This window comes from Dermacentor variabilis, chromosome 3 (genome assembly GCF_050947875.1).
Source record: "Dermacentor variabilis isolate Ectoservices chromosome 3, ASM5094787v1, whole genome shotgun sequence".
Taxonomy (NCBI): domain Eukaryota; kingdom Metazoa; phylum Arthropoda; class Arachnida; order Ixodida; family Ixodidae; genus Dermacentor; species Dermacentor variabilis.
Window position 1 is genome coordinate 10,149,363 of NC_134570.1, and position 14,378 is coordinate 10,163,740.

General features: G+C 43.8%; 1 protein-coding gene across 3 annotated transcripts in view; it reads right to left on the reverse strand.

Moving 5' to 3' along the window:
- Positions 1-14,378, reverse strand: part of mTor (serine/threonine-protein kinase Tor) — a 461,269-nt gene that overhangs the window by 61,897 nt on the left and 384,994 nt on the right. For 2 of the 3 annotated variants that reach the window (XM_075684170.1, XM_075684168.1), the window contains one exon: positions 5,279-5,453. In XM_075684170.1, the coding sequence (XP_075540285.1) occupies positions 5,279-5,453 (175 nt within the window). Of the gene's footprint in view, positions 1-5,274; positions 5,454-14,378 lie in introns of all 3 variants that reach the window. The other variant, XM_075684169.1, reaches the window with a different exon arrangement.

Genomic DNA, 14,378 nt, shown 5'->3' on the forward strand with positions numbered 1-14,378 from the left:
ACAGTCGGTCTGGTTGAAGCACATTGCGAGAGATGGCGTGAGTGTGGCTCTGCTAATGCCACCTAACAGTGGGGTTACTTGAGCGCGGAAAAGAGAAGGCTCTTCCTCTTTGGCTCGGGTTCGGTAAGCGGCGCGGACGTTCTGCATGTGCACCGATCCATGCTTCTGCGAGACCGTCTCGCGAGGCCTACCCCACAATGGACGAACACGATCGTTCGAACACGCCACCGTTCGCGTGACTGTACTCACGAATGACCAGGTGTTGGTGTCCAGCATGGGGCGAACATATTTGCTCATTATCCGGTCGCAGTGAGTCGGACTTCTGCAATATGTCGCGCGTCCATCGGCATGTTTTGTGGATAGCAACTCTGCTACCAGGCATTAGTCTATGAAAGGTGCAATAAATGCCCTTGTGATTATTTGCACTACTGTGTTGTCATTCCTTTGTCCTAAGAGCACAGGTGAGGACCCCACAGTGAATAATTTTCCATGGGAGCTAACGCAAAAAATTTTCTGCAACAATGAACAAATTTTTTCTCCCAGTTGCACTTCAGTCAAGTTCTTCTAAAGTTGCACTTGTTAAATCAGAATCAAAAAGTAAGTGGAAACTGTGAAACCATACTGTCTGGAGCACTTCATACAATGAAGGAAACATGAGCACCATGTGATATGTGCTGTTGTGCCTCCAGTGAGAAACTGGGCTGACCTGGACAATCCTGGAGGATGTGCAGTGGATGCCACACTGGGAAAGAAATGTGTGGCTTCTGCTATGATGGTGCCTAGTGCAGTCCTTGCTCACTTAGCTTGAGGACCAAAATGAATCACTGCACTATTAAATGGCATGCACCTGCTTCAAAGCTCTGTGAAAGTATGCTTCTTTATTTATGTACAATAACTCACTGGTTCCAAATGAAGACATTAATTATCTCACATGCTGACCAACACAATAGCACATTACAGAACAAACAAGGGACCTTGCTTAGACTTTTGTTATTGGCTATAGAACGCTTTCTCAATTACCAAATTCATGTGCATTGCAAAGTTGATTGCTGCTGTGATGAGAGTTTGCACTTGACACCCTGACACAGTGAACAGGTGCACACTGGTTTGTGCATTAATGGCAACGTTTGCTGGAAGTTGACTGCAAGAAGCTGAAAGGAAACAACATAAAGCATCCACAAAGATGCTACGTCTTAAAGGTAGATGATGCAGTCGTTTAGTTACTGCACCTGCTTAAAAAAGGAGCAGGCTTGTGTATATTTGGTTAGGTTTCTGTACACATTTTGAGCTTCCACTTGCAAAGCGTAGTGGTGTGGTTTGACAAGCAACCATGAACCATGAAGTCGCCATGGAGGAACAGCTAAAAAAAATGCTAATGACAATAGCATCAGCGCCTCATCATAGTTCAGTGCATTTTTAATGACCCAGTGCTCTATTAATCTGAGCTCTAGAATCATACCAGCTGTGAAACTACCGATAGGCCTTCCGCTTCAAAACCTAGACCTCATAACAGCAATGGTAGTCTGCTTATTCTAACTTCACCCAGGGCAACAAAAATAGCTATACTACACCACTTTTTGATAATGGCAACAAAATGACATCTAGACATGGACAGCAAGCAAAGCCAAATCAGTAAGCAAAACCAAATGAAAAGAATTTTCAGTCAGCACCGTTCCTCAGCTCAATCAACTAATGTTGATCTCTAAAGATAAGGTTTATTAAAGTGCTCTTAAATTCAATCTGGTGTCATTAATTTTTTCTTTGTTGCTGACACCAGTTTCATAAGTTTCCACCATACTAAATTTTTCATTCTATTAGTTTTTTCTATGATATTACTACGTGTAGAAGGCACAGGGATCGATAACCCGCACCTCCACCAGAATGTTACGTGTAGAAAGACACAGACGAAAGAGGCTATTTACAGGCTATTTACACTGGAGCCAGACAGCCAGGCCGACACTCACCCACACCAACTTCGTCGTTCTCGCGGCGGCTTGTCTCTTGAGTATCTCCCAATAATATTGTAATAATATAAAGTGCCTTTCTGTCACATGGTGGTGCACTAGTATGCCTATTTAAGATTACTTTATATCAAAATAAGAGTTTGTTGCAAGTGCAGCATTTGTGTTGTTTGCTCTCATCTTTGTGTTATCGTGTTCTGCAACCCCCCTTCCCCTTCTATTCAGTATGCACTTGTATTGTTTCTGCCAAATGATAATCGACTTTTTCAGAAAGTCCTGTGCGTCCCTAGCAACAGCAACCCGAAGGAATGCGCACTGGCTCCACTATTGTTTATTGCCACTGTGTGTTTGCATGGACGTTGTAACAGGCGCAACCAAAATCAAGCATTTTCTTGCTCTTTTAGGTGAGCAAGTGCTGTGCAAGCTTCCTGAATTTTTCGCATTTGTACAAATACAGTCGACTTCTGCTAATTTGACTCTGATGGGATCGACAAAATTGGTCGCATTATCCAGTGGGGTTGCATTAAACAAGATGCAGAAAAAACTTGAAAGCACACTGCAGATTGATTTGGCAGTACTTTCTCAATTCTAATACACTGTTGAATCAAACACACAATTGCTTTCTATGTATCCAAAGCAGAATACCAACGTAGGGATAACATTAAAGCTCCTAAACAAATGACAAATCTAATGTGCACCCAATTTTTTAGCAAGGAAAGTAGGCAAGGGTCCAATATATGTGTGTTAATAATACGTGTTGCACAGTGACAGCCGGTTTCATAAAGTGAGCTTTGCCGCAGTGCAGCATTATCATGCGGCAAAGCATACAAACACTTCAAACATGGTTATTGGTCTAATCTTCATGGAAAAAGAAAGTGTGCATTAGAATCAGGTAAATACTGTAATTAGACATTGTGATCTACAATTAATTCTTGGAACTCATTCCAAGGTAGGCCAAAAATGCATTTTCGACAGGAGAGGATGCGTTTTCGATGCAATTATTGTTTTCTAAGCTCTCTTGAGACTGACGTCGATAAAGAGGTTGCTATTGGGATCACCATAGGGATCAGGCATGTGCATGCCAATTAGTAAAGTTTTGTTTATCCTAACTAGTGAAAGTTTGGGCCAGTGGAAATGCATGGGCATCAGCTGGGACCTTTAGTCGAGATCAAATTAACTGAAAAATCAGATTACCCACACGTGAATTAATGGAAATTGACTGTATTCATAGATCACACTTCAAAGCTTAAGAACTCATGCAGTCAGCCTTTTTTTAATGTTGTTTATTACTGGGAGCACTGTCGACAAGGGTCTTATACACTCCCGTGCTTTTTTCTATTAAAATTCTAGAAAAAGAAAAAAACATTTTGTGCTTACTGCAGCTTCGTTCTTTCTCAGCTTTAGTAGAAGGATCACATTTTTTCACGCAGATTATTCAATGTAACACTTTGTGTTGTTACGTGCCTAGTTGGTCAAGAAAGAACTGGAAATTTGTATTTGTCTTCACCTCTAAGATGCACGCCAGAACAGTTATTGGCAGTGAATCTCGAAGGCTCTGCTCTGCACATTGCATCAGGCGGAAGTGACATTACAGGCATATTTCAGACATTACGTACTGTGAGTAGTGCAGATATTTATTTATTTATTTATTCAGGTTTCCTTACAGGTTCCGTGAGGATCATTGAGTAAGGGGGGCGATTGAATCGAACACATGTTTAACAGAAGCAATGCAGTATTAAAGAATACAATGTGGCTACCATAGTACAAATAAATAAAAAAAGGTTAACGTGACACAAGTACACTATAGTTAACAAAAGGTTATTGTTTGCAAAGGCGTGATAACGCAAGAATGTAAGATACACAAGGGGTGGAGACAGCCTGATCAATGGGCAAGCAATAAGCGTACGGCAACAACTGGCACGATAAAAAAAAAGAAAGAAAAGAAAGAGACGAAGACAAAGTCACAGTTTTTATCTTGACAAATTTGGCAAGTAGTTGCAGAAAGTTTTATGTGTCTAAATAATGTCTAAAACACGTCGGCTATGTAACGTCTGTCCTCTGCAATAACGGAGAGTATGGCTTCGAGATTCAGTTCCAATAGCTGCTCGAGGGTGCATCTGAGAGGTGCAGATGAAGGCAAATTTGCAGATTTTTCTTAACAAGCTAGGCAGGTAACAACGTCATGTGTTACAATGAATAATCCATGCTATAAAATGAACTCTTCCTGCAAAAGTTTATGAAAGACAATGCTGTGATAAGTGCAAAATCTTTTTTCTATGATTGAATGCATTTCACAATGACCGATCTAAGCTTCACTGCAATACAGATATGTATTGTTGTGAAGTCAATGAGCATGAAAAGATAAAAATAATATCTGCAATGGAGGCCTCAGGACCTGAGATTATGATAAAGTGGATGGTGCAGAATGTCAGTTGCGGTCTGTGGATTGAGGCTGCCAGAGCGTGCCGGGGAGTGTTCATGTACAAGATCGGCTGTCCGCGATTCTTGCTTTTCCCAACAAAACACAGTGTACGTTTCACCCCATTGTACAGTGGTAGTGCGGCAAAGCTATATAAGCCCGTTCCCGTGACATCTCCTTTGTTAAGCTCTTGTTGCAGTTACCTATAGAACATTTCGTTGGCTACAGGGCCCCTTCACCTGCCACTTTTCTTCTTTTTCTGCAGCATGCTTAAGACAGTAAAATAATTGTAAAATGCTTGCCGAAGATTCTGCAGTATGCACACTAGCCAGCTTTCACCCACCAATGATAAAAAATATCAAAGCTTAGAAAAAAAAAAGAAATGATATGCATGCACAGCGTCTCCACATTCACATTGACGGTAGCTGCTCGGCACACCCTCCAAAAGCTCCAAAAGACACCACCGAGGGAAAGTGCAGCGCTGCACGTTTTAGAAAAGGTCGCTCTAAAAGACAACACCAAGGGAAAGTGCAGCGCTGCACATTTTGGAAAGGGTCCATTGGCCCAATTCCAAAAACAAGAGATTTGATGACATTCAAGAAGGTGGAAATCTCAAAGTCGCTGTGGGCTGTGTGTAAGGTGATTACAGAGTCTGCATTCACCTATTGTGTCAGACTGGAAGCTGATACGCTGCAATACGTGTGCTAGATAGGTGACAGAAGGGTTGGTGAAGACAAAGTCAAGCACCTAGACAGATGAAATGAGAATGTTGATGTGTATGGCAATTTGAAGGTGCGTCCTCAAATAACTTGTGCACCCAGTACTCAAACAAGGACATGACCTCCTTTCTACAGCTGAAGCACCACGGTTGCATTAGCTAACTGTACAGCCTACTTGCCCTTAATGCACAGCTTCCTGGGCCTCTGCTTGCTTGTGATGACCTGAAGAGAGCTCTCAATGCGAGCAATTCGGATGACAGGCTGGTTCGGGTTGTAGCTGCCTGGCACGGCCAACTCAAAGTCACGGCACATGAGGAGCTTGGGTGACACATACTGCAGCTCCAGGGAGGTGAGCTAGAAGGCAAGTGGTGAAAGCACACTGAACTTTCCAAAAACAGTGTAGGTTTCGCATAAATGAATCCATTAGATGATACTTGGTGATACGATTGCACTCTATACAAATTTTGAAGAGTTAACAAATCATAAAATATCCTGGCCTAAGACTTGTGCACAACATTAAAAAGTTTGGTAGATACAAATGCTTTTATGGATCATTCTGGACAATACAAGTGAATGAGTAATGTGCTGAGTAATGTGTTGAGGACGCCATGACGTTTGTTGGTTTTTCAACATTCTCACTCGAGTGTGGCACTGTTCAGCGCTGCCTACATTGTAGGCAGCAGTGAACAGCCAACTAGCTATAAGACAGCTAGGTGTGCCATTTTATCCCGTCCTGCCCTCTTCCCCCTTACGTATATCCCAATGTTCATACACACTCACACATGCTGCTCTCACCATTCATGCTACCTGCAGTCTGAAAACATTAAGCTATGAAAGCTTCCAGACTGTTTTGCCAGAATAAATAGATAAATACACAGTACTTCCCAATTGTGTTTGCAATTATAGCGACATAGTAGTTGATGCTATAAATGATAAATGAAGCAGAAGCAAAAAAGGGTTCCACAGACAAAACTGCTGCAAGCCATGGACATTTTGGGGTGTAACCTCAATTTTACAGCTCCCAGATTTACATGCTAATTGACCGCACAGGAAAAGATTGAATATCTCTCGATGCTGCAGACACAATTTAGCTGTTAAATGTGGCAAATACAGTTGCAAATACAGTATTGCAACCTCGTTGATACGATCCTGTTACGCACGATTTCCCGGTGCCAACGTTCGCAATTGAGAACACAAGAAATGACCCAACAGAGTTACATAGTTACAACAGTTAAAATTCACATTGCTGAAACATTACTCACCACAACATATGACTTCGAGTATTATTCAAGACTACAGAAGTTATTTGTTTGATCTGCTGCTTTTCTTGACAATTAAAAGTTTAGAAAAAAAAAAGACCTACAAACCGAATACCTCAGAGTCTATCATTTTACTTCGTGCCATAGCAAGGATGTACTTTTGTTTTATCTGCTTGTCCCCACATCGTGCAGTCATGCACACAGAAAAAGAGACTATGGGTTTTCTACAGGGTTTCAGTGCGCAATCGTGATCTGGGTCTGCTTGTGTCTGCCTCAGTCCTTGTGTGGCACTCACTTGTACTACTAACCAGATTTTCTCATGCACAGTGTGCGGAATCATGCGTAGCACAAAACCAGACAAATGCATCAGCTCACATGAGAGACCGTCACCGGAAATGCGCCACGCAGCAATAAAAATGAGAGAGAGAGAGAGAGAGAGAGGCGGGGCCTGTGACATATGCGATATGCAATCCTCCGGCTTTGGTATGGGAGAATGCATGGTAGGAATTTCACTTGCAGAGGCTAGATGGGGGCAAGTGGAGAGAGTGTCTATGTTGGTGGTGAAGCTTGCCTCCTGAAATCGTGGGTTTGCGGCACTTCAAATATTTCTAGCTCTGCTATTAATGAACCAATTTGAAAAATTCTTGCTGCAGACTGCTCCCTAGGGGGTCTGTAACAACTTCCAGCGTATAACCAAATTTGCAATGTGGCCTGGTATGGGGCCCTTTAAAAGGAACTGAATCAACGTTACATTATAAAACTTATCTCCAGAAGCTCAAATCTTTAACATTTAATACAGCTTTTCTGAGTTATGGAGTTCATGGAGAATACCGCACTAACTTGGGATTTGCTGATGATATTGCCTTGCTTAGTAACTCAGGAGACCAATTGCAATGCATGCTCACTGACCTGGAGAGGCAAAGCAGAAGGGTGGGTCTGAAAATTAATCTGCAGAAAACTAAAGTAATGTTTAACAGTCTCAGAAGAGAACAGCAGTTTACTATAGGTAGCGAGGCACTGGAAGTGGTAAGGGAATGCATCTACTTAGGACAGGTAGTGACTGCAGATCCGGATCATGAGACTGAAATAACCAGAATAAGAATGGGCTGGGGTGCGTTTGGCAGGCATTCTCAAATCATGAACAGCAGGTTGCCACTATCCCTCAAAAGGAAAGTGTATAACAACTTTGTGTTACCAGTACTCACATACGGGGCAGAAACCTGGAGGCTCATGAAAAGGGTTCTACTTAAATTGAGGAAGATGTAACGAGCTATGGAAAGAAGAATGATAGGTGTAACGTTAAGGGATAAGAACAGAGCAGATTGGGTAAGGGAACAAACTCGAGTTAATGGGACACTAAAGATTACGAGAAATTCAAGTTAAAGTGGTAGAGCAATGTTCTAGAACGTCTAAGGTGTCAATATAATCGCAAACAGAGCTTTAGTAACCGAGAAATTGAGGTAAATGCATGACACGATTTGAGACCCCCCAGCGACATTCCGGTACTAACCCGATGACGAAAGCACTCCTCATAATTTGTGTTACTAATACTCAACTACTCGTATTAAAGATACCATTTCATTCGATTATAAGACGGAAAAAAATGCTACTTGTCTACGTCTATTCGATTCTAAGAAAAAATAATATTTTGACGTTACCCTTCAGTAATATGGGTGGTCGAAAGGTTTCGTTTTCGCTCGACTCTGCGTCGGGCACGCTTTGTGGAGTTTCAGTAGTTTCGTTATCACGTCATGCTGTGAGGGTTCTGCTGGCTTGCGAAACTTTCATTTGGAAGAAGCAGCGCTAGCGAGAATGCCACGTCCATGTGATGTCGTGGGAAGCCCTCGTTGCTTTCCCGCTCCGGAGAGCCGGTATCGAGGCCGCCGTCGTAGTACGCAATGACGCTGGCAGCGCGAGCCCTCAGCAGCAGGTCGCGCTCGTCAGTGCTCAAATCGCTGGAGTTGAGCCCACCATCACGCGCCATTCAGTCGTTGTCAGGGTCCGTTGCGACGAGCGTCGAAGTTTGCGTCATAGAATGAAGTACCAGCTTATGGTCGCGCGTTTCTCCTTCCGCTAGCCACCATAATCCCGCTTTCGCTCTGCTGTCGGCTCTGTCCTGGACCTGTTTCTGGTCGTGCGTTTGCGTTTTGCGCAGAAAAGCCGTAGCGCCGTCTGCGGACGCCGTTCTACTCACCGATGGCGCAACGTCACTTAGAGACCATGATGTCATTACTCCTCGATCGGAGGGCGGGCGATTTGAACTGCGCTAGAGGTACGTGGACGCTTCAGAATGCATTTTCTCTTAAAATAAGTCTTTACTTGGCATGAAACAAGCGTTTCGAGGTTTCTGGGATGGTATTTCAACAGTCCACGTTGACTTAATGGTAACCTTTAGTGTCCCTTTAATGACATCTTAGTTGAAATCAAGAAAAAGAAATGGGCATGGGCAGGACATGTAATGAGGAGGGAAGATAACCGATGGTCATTAAGGGTCACGAACTGGATTGCAAGGGAAGGGAAATGTAGCAGGGACGGCAGAAAGTTAGGTGGGAGGATGAGATTAAGAAGTTTGCAGGGACAACATCGCCACAATTAATACATGACCGGGGTAGTTGGAGAAGTATGGGAGAGGCCTTTGCCCTGCAGTGGGCGTAACCAGGGTGATGATGATGATGACAGCTTTTAACGCGACAGCGTTAAGGAGCTCATGTCGTAGAAAAGCCGGTGTCGGCGGCGTTGGCCGTGAGCGATAAATCCCAGCAGGCACTTCATGAATAAAAAACAACTTGCAAGATGGGCTGGGTGGGAATCGAACCAGGGTCTCCGGAGTGTGAGACGGAGACGTTACCACTGAGCCACGAGTTCGATGCTTCAAAGAGGTACAAAAGCACCTCTAGTGAACGCGGTGTTGCCTTAGAAACGAGCTGTTTCTAAGGCTCAGGCATGCGTCGCTTGCTCAGGAGCACATTTCGTTGTCGCGCCGAACGCTGCGTTGCTCGATGCTCACCGCGTCCGATGCGGGGCGCGTAGTTGCTGCGCCGTAGCCCATTGTCTTACACCCCTTGGCAGGTCGACGGGAACGCTGTCGCGTTCCACTCTTGAAGGCGAAGCTTAAGCGTCCTCCAAATTTTTCTCTTCAGGGCTGGGATTCAGGGTGCATGCCTTCAATTTGTGTTTAAGCTTTATAAATTCAATCAGCATTATTTGCCTACTCTGTCTGTCTGTCTAGCCTCTTACGTCGTTCCAGTGGCCCAAGTTGTCTACCAGCTTGGACCACTATGTATGTTCTCATGGTCATGATGCTGTTGTGGTCGTTCATTTGTTGTCATTTCAGCTACGTGATCTCAATCTCATCATGCTATCGTCATCACACCTTCTATGCCGATCCTGTGGACCCAAGTTGTCTAATAGCTTGGGTCACTAGGTATGTGCTCGTGGTCGTGTTGCCACAGTGGTCATTTCAGGGTCGTCATTGCAGTTTTGTCATCCGACTCTCGTCATGCCGTTGTCGTCCCGCCATCATCGTCACACAGGCCTCGTCATGTCATTGTTGTCTTCCCATTGTCCTCAGGCTGTTTTCATGCCATCGATGTCATTGTGTCTTCGTCATGGATTCGTTTTCATAACTCCGTCATTCTGTGTTGTGATCGTTACATCACCTTCGTCATCTGACTCTTGTAATGTTGCCGTCCTCATGCCATCATCGTTACACAGTCGTCGACATACCATTGTCATCATGCAGTCATTGTCAAACTGTCGTTTTAACATCTTGATCACTTCAGTAACGTCATCCCACCATCATCACAAAGCCTTTGTCAATTGATCAATGCCAATCCGTCTTCATCATTCTACTGTACGAGGGATGTTCCGAAAGTAAGTTCTGTCATTTATTTTCACAGGAAAACTTTATTGAAAAAAAAAAACAAGAAAAAACACCATGACATCATGAATTTATTTATTTATTTCAAATACCTTACAGGCCCTATGGGGGCATTGTGTAAGGGGGAGTTACAAAATCAAAGCATAAAAAAAAAGAGTAAGCAGCCTTCTGAAGTTTAGTACAAAAGATGTGCCTCAATGCAGGGCTCATCATCATCATCATCACCCTAGTTACGCCCACTGCAGGGCAAAGGCCTCTCCCAAACTTCTTCAACTACCCCGGTCATGTAATAATTGTGGCCATGTTGTCCCTGCAAACGTCTTAATGTCATCCGCCCACCTAACTTTCTGCCGCCCCCTGCTACGCTTCCTTTTTCTTGGAATCCAGTCCATAACCCTTAATGACCATCAGTTATCTTCCCTCCTCATTACATGTCCGGCCCATGCCCATTTCTTTTTCTTGATTTCAACTAAGATGTCATTTATCTGCGTTTGTTCCCTCACCCAATCTGCTCTTTTCTTATCCCTTAACGTTACACCCATCATTCTTCTTTCCATAGCTCGTTGCGTCGTCCTCAATTTCAGCAGAACCCTTTTCGTAAGCCTCCAGGTTTCTGCCCCATATGTGAGTACTGGTAACACACAGCTGTTATACACTTTCCTTTTGACGGATAAGGGCAACCTGCTGTTCATGATTTGAGAATGCCTGCCAAACGCACCCCAGCCCATTCTTATTCTTCTGGTTATTTCAGTCTCATGATCCGGATCCATGGTCACTACCTGCCCTAAGTAGATGTATTCCCTTACCACTTCCAGTGCCTCGCTACCTATCGTAAACTGCTGTTCTCTTCCGAGACTGTTAAACATTACTTTAGTTTTCTGCAGATTAATTTTCAGACCCACCCTTCTGCTTTGCCTCTCCAGGTCAGTGAGCATGCATTGCAATTGGTCCTCTGAGTTACTAAGCAAGGCAATATCATCAGTGAATCGCAAGTTGCTAAGGTATTCTCCATCAACTTTTATCCCCAATTCTTCCCACTCCAGGTCTCTGAACACCTCCTGTAAACATGCTGTGAATAGCATTGGAGAGATCGTATCTCCCTGTCTGACACCTTTCTTTATTGGGATTTTGTTGCTTTCTTTGTGGAGGACTATGGTGGCTGTGGAGCCGCTATAGATATCTTCCAGTATTTTTACATATGGCTCATCTACACCCTGATTCCGTGATGCCTCCATGACTGCTGAGGTTTCGACTGAATCAAACACTTTCTCGTAATCAATGAAAGCTATATATAAGGGTTGGTTATATTCTGCACATTTCTCTATCACTTGATTGATAGTGTGAATATGGTCTATTGTTGAGTAGCCTTTACAGAATCCTGCCTGGTCCTTTGGTTGACAGAAGTCTAAAGTGTTCCTGATTCTATTTGCGATTACCTTAGTAAATACTTTGTAGGCAACGGACAGTAAGCTGATCGGTCTATCATTTTTCAAGTCTTTGGCGTCCCCTTTTTTATGGATTAGGATAATGTTAGCGTTCTTCCAAGATTCCGGTACGTTCGAGGTCATGAGGCATTGTGTATATAGGGCGGTTAATCTTTCTAGGATAGTGTTCCCACCATCCTTCAACAAATCTGCTGTCACCTGATTCTCCCCAGCTGCCTTCCCCCTTTGCATAGCTCCTAAGGCTTCCTTTACTTCATCTGGCGTTACCTGTGGGATTTCGAATTCCTCTAGGCTATTCTCTCTTCCACTATCGTCGTGGGTGCCACTGGTACTGTATAAATCTCTATAGAACTCCTCAGCCACTTGAACTATCTCATCCATATTAGTAACGATATTGCCGGCTTTGTCTCTTAACGCACACATATGATTCTTGCCTATTCCTAGTTCTTCACTGTTTTTAGGCTTCCTCCGTTCCTGAGAGCCTGTTCAATTCTATCCATATTATAGTTCCTTATGTCCGCTGTCTTACACTTGTTGATTAACTTAGAAAGTTCTGCCAGTTCTATTCTAACTGTAGGGTTAGAGGCTTTCATACATTGGCGTTTCTTGGTCAGATCTTTCATCTCCTGTGATAGCTTACTGGTTTCCTGTCTAATGGCGTTACCACCGACTTCTATTGCGCACTCCTTAATGATGCCCATAAGATTGTCGTTCATTGCTTCAACACTAAGGTCCTCTTCCTGAGTTAAAGCCGAATACCTGTTCTGTAGCTTGATCCGGAATTCCTCTAGTTTCCCTCTTACCGCTAACTCATTGATTGGCTTCTTGTGTACCAGTTTCTTCTGTTCCCTCCTCAAGTCAAGGCTAATTCGAGTTCTTACCATCCTATGGTCACTGCAGCGTACCTTGCCGAGCACGTCTACATCTTGTATGATGCCAGGGTTCACGCAGAGCATGAAGTCGATTTCCTTTCTAGTCTCACCATTCGGGCTCCTCCACGTCCACTTTCGGCTAACCCGCTTGCGGAAAAAGGTATTCATTATCTGCATATTATTCTGTTCTGCAAACTCTACTAATAACTCTCCTCTGCTATTCCTATAGCCTATGCCATATTCCCCCACTGCCTTGTCTCCAGCCTGCTTCTTGCCTACCCTGGCATTGAAGTCGCCCATCAGTATAGTGTATTTTGTTTTGACTTTACCCATTGCCGATTCCACGTCTTCATAAAAGCTTTCGACTTCCTGGTCATCATGACTGCATGTAGGGGCATAGACTTGTACTACCTTCAATTTGTACCTCTTATTAAGTTTCACAACAAGACCTGCCACCCTCTCGTTAATGTTATAGAATTCCTGTATGTTACCAGCTATTTCCTTATTAATCAGGAATCCGACTCCTACTTCTCGTCTTTCTGCTAAGCCCCGGTAGCACAGTACGTGCCCGCTTTTTAGCACTGTATATGCTTCTTTTGTCCTCGTAACCTCACTGAGCCCTATTATATCCCATTTACTACCCTCTAATTCTTCCAATAACACTGCTAGACTCGCCTCACTAGATAACGTTCTAACATTAAACGTTGCCAGGTTCAGATTCCAATGGCGGCCTGTCCGGAGCCAGGTATTCTTAGCACCCTCTCTTGCGTCACAGATCTGACCGCCGCCGTGGTCAGTTGCTTCGCGGCTGCTGGGGACTGAGGGCCGGGGTTTGATTGTTGTATTCATATAGGAGGTTGTGGCCAAGTAATGCACTAGGGTGGCCAATCCTGCTCTGGTGAGAGAGTGCGTTACTGGTTCTGGTCACCGGGATCAGGCCGCACTCCAGGCCTGTTTGTGCAATTTTTTCAACACACTGTTTTTTTTTTATTTTCCGGTGGAGAATTGCGCGGCACCGGGATTTGAACCACGGTCCTCTTGCACGGGAGGCGGATACTCTACCGTCCCTGCAGGAGTTAGGTTAAAAAATTTTTTAAATTATGGGTTTTTACGTGACAAAACCACTTTCTGATTATGAGGCACGCCGTGGTGGAGGACTCCGGAAATTTCGACCACCTGGGGTTCTTTAAGGTGCACCTAAATCTAAGTGCACGGGTGTTTTCGCATTTCGTCCCCATCGAAATGCGACCGCCGTGGCCGGGATCCGATCCCGCGAGCTCGTGCTCAGCAGTCTAACACCATAGCCACTGAGCAACCACGGCGGGTCCCGCAGGAGTTGTATGCCTCATTTAACCTACAGTGGTGCCTTATTTGATTAGTCAAGGTGGACCAATCTGAGCTCGTTATATCGCACGGATGGCACTCGGCTAGAGAACCTGGTATTTATGACCTGCACATGTGTGGCCATACATAATTGAGGATATATATAATTTTTTTTTTAGGAGGGAGGGCTCACCAACATTACTACAAAGATCAAAACATGAAAAAGGAAAAACTGAAGTAATAAAATGCCACAAAGGTCACTTCAAGGAAAGAACACGAGTAAAATTTAATGTAAGGCACTAATACTAGAAAGTAAAATACGGGAAAAATGAACAGATCAAGGAGTACAATGCTTCAAGGGATATTTTGGGAAAAAGACGCAAGAAAGCAATAATATATGCAGGGCATACAAGTGAACACATTATGCAGCATAAAATACGAATTTATAAGATACACCTTACTCTACTTTTCACATAGTCGCCCCCGACATTGAGACATTT